The sequence below is a fragment of the Notechis scutatus genome, chromosome 4 (genome assembly GCF_049901735.1).
Source record: "Notechis scutatus isolate UNSWTSFEM ecotype Mainland chromosome 4, rNotScu1.2, whole genome shotgun sequence".
Lineage (NCBI taxonomy): Eukaryota > Metazoa > Chordata > Lepidosauria > Squamata > Elapidae > Notechis > Notechis scutatus.
This window is the reverse complement of record NC_142012.1, coordinates 169,266,459-169,272,871: the sequence shown is the minus strand read 5'-3', so window position 1 is coordinate 169,272,871 and position 6,413 is coordinate 169,266,459. Positions and strand designations below refer to the sequence as shown.

The window sequence follows — 6,413 nt, the reverse complement described above, 5'->3', positions numbered from 1 at the left end:
CTCCTCTAGTACGCTCGCATGGTGGAAGTGGTTGGGATGCATGATCTCGGCGTGGCCATCGCCCTTGGTGCCCACCAGTCCATTGGCTTCAAGGGCATCCTCCTCTTTGGAAACAAGAGCCAGAAGGAAAAATACCTCCCCAGGCTAGCATCTGGTAGGCCGAGTGCCGCCCTCGAACACAGTGGCTGAGCGAGGGGCTTCCCTAGCAAAGGGGCCAGGCGGAGGGACAGCTGGGCCTGGCATGAGCTGAGCCAGGGAGGGGCAGGAGGGGCCCCAGATCTAAACACACGAGATGCCTGTACGTGCCTGGGACATCTTCCAGGTCTGGGCTCTTGCTCCCATGGATGGACGCGAGAACTAGCCTCCTGAAGGCTGGAGAGGTCCAGGTGGAAGGAGGGTGGGGAGGGCTCCTTGGGGGGGTATAGAAAGTGACGGCCCCTGGCAAGGCTGACGCTGTCTCCAAGGAAGTCTGGGCTCCCCTCTCTCATCCCAGGTGAGGCCTACGCAGCCTTTTGCCTGACCGAACCCTCCAGCGGCTCAGACGCAGCCTCCATCCAGACGGTGGCTGAGCTCAGCCCCTGCGGGGGCTTCTACACGCTCAACGGGAGCAAGATCTGGATCAGGTGAGAAGCTGGGCGGGGGCCTCCATGGCACGGGCGGTTCCCAAGCTGTAGTGCTGGGCTCCACGGCTGGTGGCCGGCCGCTAGCCTGGTCCACCTCACTTCCCTTCCAGCAATGGGGGCACGGCCGAGGTGTTCACGGTGTTCGCAAAGACTCGCATCAAGAACATCACCACAGGGGAAGAAACAGACAAGATGTCGGCCTTCATCGTGGAGCGAGCCTTTGGGGGGGTGAGCAGGTGAATCAAGGGGGCCTTGTGAGAGCGAGGGCCGTCAATGCCACCGGCGGCCATCCTTCCCCTCCCTCATCCATTCTGAAGCTCATTACCGTCCCCTCCGGTGTGGGAGGGGGCTCCATCTGAAGGAGAGGGCCGCCCAGCGGATCCGGCTCTGACGGGCAGCTGCGATCTGCCCTGTTCCCTCTGTGCCCATGCCCTGCAGTGGCCCTCCGGAGCAGAAGATGGGCATCCAGTGCTCCAACACGGCAGAGGTGCACTTTGAGGACGTGAAGGTGCCCGCAGAGAACCTGCTGGGGGGGCTCGGCAAAGGCTTCCAGGTGGCCGTGCACATCCTGAACAACGGCCGCTTCAGCATGGCCGCGGCAATGGCCGGCACCATGCGCGGAGTCCTCCTCAAGGCGGTATGCTGGCATGGAGGCCGTGGTGCCTGCGGTGGGGGGCCCTCCCCTGGGCCGAGGGGGCTCCATCCCTCTCGAGGTTCCTTACTCTGGGTCTGCACAGGTGGATCACGCGGCAGACCGGCAGCAGTTTGGCAAAGCCATCGGCCGCTTTGGGGCCATTCAGGAGAAACTGGCACGCATGGCCATGTTGCTCTACGTGACCGAAGTGAGTGCGGCTGGCCAGCCTCCTCTAGAGTACTCCCCATCAGTCCTGGGCTCCATCCCCCATGGTCCCTCGATCGATATAAAGCCGCCTGCAAGATGGGCTTCAGGTGGCCGTCACAGGCATCCCCAAGGGGTGGCACATCCCCCTTAGAGGGCAGGGCCCAGGTGTGAAGCTACCCAGCCATGCCCTGCCCCTTGCAGGCCATGGCCTACATGCTGAGTGCTAACATGGACATGAAGCTGCCCGACTACAAGCTGGAGGCGGCCATCAGCAAGATCTTTGCCTCCGTAAGTGGGTCTGGTGGGGGGCAGCCCTGCTTTATGGGGGGGATGAGCAGTGCCTGTGCAGACCTTGCCCTGGTCCCAGCGGGTGGAGGGAAATGGGGCAAGGCGGCTGGCCATTGGCACCCCGCTGCCTAAGTGGGGCACCCTCTGGGCCAAGAGGCCCCAGCTGGCTCTGGCCAGATCTCCGTGGCTGGTCTGCCGGACTTCAGCCCCAGAGCCTCTTGGAGCCACGGCTGGGGACCCGGCAGGGGCCCGGGGGGCCTTGGGGGGGGGGAAGTCAGCCTTGCTGTTGGTGTCCCCAGGAGGCAGCCTGGACTGTGGCCGACGAAGGCATCCAGATCCTGGGTGGGATGGGGTACATGAAGGTAAGTCCCCTCTGGGCCGGGCGGGGTCTCCTGGGTCAGGACACGACCGGCTCCGCCCAGGCCAGCTTGGGGCCCAGCAGGACCCCCTGCAGGCTGCTGCTTTCCCTGGGCAGGAGAGCGGCATGGAGAAAGTCATGCGCGACCTGAGGATCTTCCGCATTTTCGAGGGCACCAACGAGATTCTCCGCTTGTTTGTGGCTCTGTCGGGCATGGAGGCAAGTCAGGCCATCTTTGGAGGCCAGCGTGGTCCTCGTGGGCAGCCCACCCAGGACAAGCAGCGCCCTCCATGAGAAGCGCTTCTGTGTGGCTCTGGGGGGGGGGTGCTGTAACGGAGAGAGAGCCCCCTTCAGAGCCATCCTGTCTCTTTGCCCTCCCAAGGCTGAGCTAGCAAAAGCCTTTCTGCTCCTTTGCAGTTTGCACAGGCAACCACTCCCCCCCTCCAAGGCCCTCGAGCAGCAGCCTCCCCTTTGCCAGCCCTGGCAGAGCGGCCCCCTCCCCCGTTGCCTGGGTGCCCGGGAAAGCATGCTCTCGTCCCTGCCCGCTTGCTGGGCTATGCCATCCGTCTCCCTGGAACACGGCCACCCCACGCCCTGAAGTGTGTGTGCGTGTGGGGTGTGGGGGAGATTGGGGAGGCTGCCCCAGGACAGAACCTGCTGTCTGCTCTCAGTATGCCGGGCACACCCTGAGCGGCCTGCGCAAGGACCTCTCCGCCCCCCTGCTGCACCTGGGATCCATCTACAAGGAAGTGGTGATGCGAGCGAAACGGTGAGGCTGCCCCCCACCCTCTGGAGGAAAGTGGGGTCTGAGGAGGCGCCCCCATTCCCCAACAGCCGCCCTCGAGATCCTCCCCTCCCCCCAGGACTTCCAAGGCCTGCTGCTGACCCCCTCCCCCCTGGTGCCACGCCCCTATTCAGCAGATGCCCCACTGTCTTCCTCTCCTGCAGCAAAGTCGGGGTCCCCACTGGGCAGACGCTGCAGGGCCTCGTCCACCCGGAACTGGAAGACTGTGCTGCTCTGGTGAGAGACCCGGCCGAGGCCCAACAGGGCGGGCAGCTTCCTCTGGGCATTCTTGCCTGTTGGCAGCCAAGTACACTTCCCTGCTCCAGGCGCCCAAGACGCCTTCTGGCCAGAGGCTGAGGGGCCTCGTCCAGGGACACCCCGGGCCCTTCTGGACGGAGTCTCCTCCAACCCTGTTCCCAGTGGACCCCCTTCCCAAGAACCCCAGTTAGAAGAGAAGCTGTCCTCCTCCTGGGGTGGCTCCTGGCTGTCCCTAGGAAAGCAGCCAAGATGGCCTTCCTACGCCCCTCCTCTTCCCCTGGGGGAAGCCGGCGATGCCCGTCCCCTCCCCACAGCCGCCCCCCTGGGCCTGAGGCTCAGCATCTGACAGCAAGAAGTAGAGCTGAGCAAGAAAGGGGGGAGGGGTCCCTCCCTTTATGATCCATGGGGCCACATTCAGCTGAAGTCCCTCCATTCCCCCCCCCCGTTGGTCTCCTCCCCCGCAAGGTCACCAGAGCTGTGGAGCTGTTTGGAGAGACCATCGAGAGCCTGCTCTTGAAGTACGGCGCAGCAGTGACGGGTACAGGCTCTGGGGGGAGTGGGTCTGCCGGGCATCCTGGGTACCCATTGTGGCACCCATTCCTTTGTGGCACCCAGGGGCCTCTAAGGGAGCTCAGGGCCGGAGCTGCAGGGAGACCTGGGCCAGCCCGATTCTCTCGGGGGGACATGGAATGGCCCCAGCCAAAGAGCCAAAGAGACAGATGTTTCCACTGTGGAAATGGGGGACGGACGTTCTGCGGGACCCACAGCAGCCCCAAGAGTTGCTGCAGAGGAAGCTGTAGGAGGTGGTGGGTGAGGGCTACCCGGGAGCCTGACCTGCCCTTCCCGGATTCTCCCCAGACAAGCAGTTCCACCTGAGGCGCGTGGCAGACGCTGCCATAGACACCTATGCCATGGCCGTGGCTTTATCCAGGTAGGAGGAAGGAGGTGGGGTGGGATGGGAAGCAGGTGTCTGCAAAACCAGCCTTACCCGTGCCCCCTTCCAGGGCCAGCCGTGCCCTCTCCCTGGGCCAGCCCACTGCTCAGCATGAGAAGCTTTTGTGCCAGGCTTGGTGCCAGCAGGTAAGACAGACAGGTGCAGCTCCCGGGCTCTGCTGGCTCTTGGGCTCTTGCCTGGTGGGGTCCTAGTTTGGAGACCCCCTGCCAGAGCCCTGCTGGCTTTCACCCTCTGCCTCCCCCGCCCCCGCAGCCTGCTGGCTCCCTCCTCCACAGCTATGGGGCATGAGGCCAGATGGAGCCTCCTACCCCATCAGTGGGAATGGGTGTGGGGGGTGGGAATTAGGCTTCAGCAAAACGCTTGGCAGTAGCCACAGCCTCCCGCAAGGTGTGTGGCTCTGACCCCAGCCGAGCCCAGCCAGACCAGTGCAGAAGCCACATCAGGGACCTTTGCCTTGGGCTCGCTGGGAAGGAGCAGCCCCCTCCCCTCAGATCACGGCTTCTCTGCCAGGGTATCCGCACCCTCCCGCTTGATTCAGCACCACTGAGCAGTGCATCTGCAAAAGGAGGACTGAGGGCGACATGATAGCGGTCCTCCAATATTGGAGGGGCTGCCCCAAAGAAGAAGAGGGGGGCCAGCTATTCTCCAAAGCAGCTGAAGTCCCAGAAATGCATTTTTTCAAGGGACAACTGAACTTTCTGGTTTTTCTTTGAAGATGTTTCGCTTCTCATCCAAGAAGCTTCTTCAACTCTTCAAACGTCTTCAAAGAAAAACCAGACAATCCAGTTGTCTCTTGAAAAAAGCACCTCTAGGACAACCATGACCTGGATGAATGAGAATCTCCCTGAGGATGGAAACTAATCAAGGAGAGAAGCAATCTAGAGCTCTGGAGAAATTTTCTGGTAGTCAGAATAGTGAATCAGTGCAGCAGCTTGACTCCAGAATAATGTGTGTGCTCCAATAATGGAGGTTTTTAAGGAAAAATTGGATGGCTATTTGCAATGGCACAAGGCCTCTTGCTTGAGTAGAGGGTTGGACGAGGCTCCTTCCAACTTATTCACGGGGATAAAAGCATGGCTTCCACCCTGTTTCCAGAAAGGAACATGGTGAGATCCTACAAAAACACTATGACTTGCCTTCACTTTGGGGGAGGCTTTCTCCCCTGCATAGGTGGACTGATCCAGGCGTCTCTCTTTGTGTAGGCCTTTCCACGAGTGCGGGAATCTCTGCGGGAAGTCAAATCCGCCAGCTGGGAAGAGGTCTTCACCAGCATGAAGCTGATCTCAGACGCCTTGGTGCAGCACAGAAGCACCGTGGCGTCCCATCCCCTGGGCTTTTAAAACTAGGGATTTCGTTTAGCATGGAACCAAATAAATGTTATATTATCCTTCTACTCCAGCGGTCTTCCCATGATTTGCTGGTGTCTGTTGCCGTGGTGTACGGGCAGCTCTTCACATCTGGAGAACTGACTGACTGGCATTCAAGGTGCACGAAACCGGTTCCCTTGCTTGACCCCCAAAGAAGCCCCAGTCCTGCCTCAATTAGCAAAGTAGCACAGACCGGAGAGAAGGCCCATGGCTCCTGCTGGACATTTATTTGGATTATGTGCTATCAAGTGGGCGACCACATGGGTAGATCTTCTCCAGGACTATCAGTCCATTCAATGAACGGGTATCAATCTACAAACATATCAAATAAGAACCAGCCTAGGAGCCCGTAAGGACTCAGATCAATCGAGCAACCACCAGCGACAGCACCGACCACATCACCAAAGACAGACAGCCGCCTCACATGACACCCCCAACTAGGGTCACCTCTCCCCCAGGTGACCTCTGCATGCCATGACTTCAATCACACGGCCTCATGTGACCTTCCCTAGGCAATCTCTGCGCCTCCTGACCCATTGATCCCACAGGCACTGATCCCGTAACCACACATAAAAGCAGAGGGGAACTGAATGAAGATGCTTCAACGGAAGCGCTGCTGTCCTCAGGAGCACCCGAGTAGTAGAAACAGGGCAGAAAACATCCTGCAGCCAAAAAGGCTCTACAGGCACTTGCACCACTCAGGTGACCCAGAGACACAGGCAAGACCTCCAAGTGGCCTCAACGACCCCCTAAAAGGATGCAAGTGACCAGCTGCCCTCAAGGAGTATAAATCCTTCCCTTCCCCACCGTCCAGTCAGAAATGAGGAAGCTTCTTTTGGTGAAAAGCAAAACTTCTTCAAAAGAAAAAAATAGAGTCCAGTTGCCTCCCGAAAAAGCACATTTGGGACATCCATGACCTGGAAGACTGAGAATCTCCAT

General features: G+C 60.1%; 1 protein-coding gene across 1 annotated transcript; it reads left to right on the top strand.

The window, feature by feature from the left end:
- Positions 1-6,011, top strand: LOC113425170 (very long-chain acyl-CoA dehydrogenase, mitochondrial). The gene is made up of 14 exons (XM_026687176.2): positions 1-154; positions 494-623; positions 734-859; positions 1,062-1,260; positions 1,361-1,465; positions 1,666-1,752; positions 2,052-2,114; positions 2,228-2,329; positions 2,782-2,879; positions 3,059-3,131; positions 3,618-3,690; positions 4,011-4,083; positions 4,157-4,232; positions 5,310-6,011. Exons 1-14 carry the CDS (start codon positions 19-21, stop codon positions 5,445-5,447), a joined length of 1,479 nt encoding a protein of 492 aa, XP_026542961.2. The 5' UTR covers positions 1-18; the 3' UTR covers positions 5,448-6,011.
- Positions 6,012-6,413: the final 402 nt, after the last annotated feature.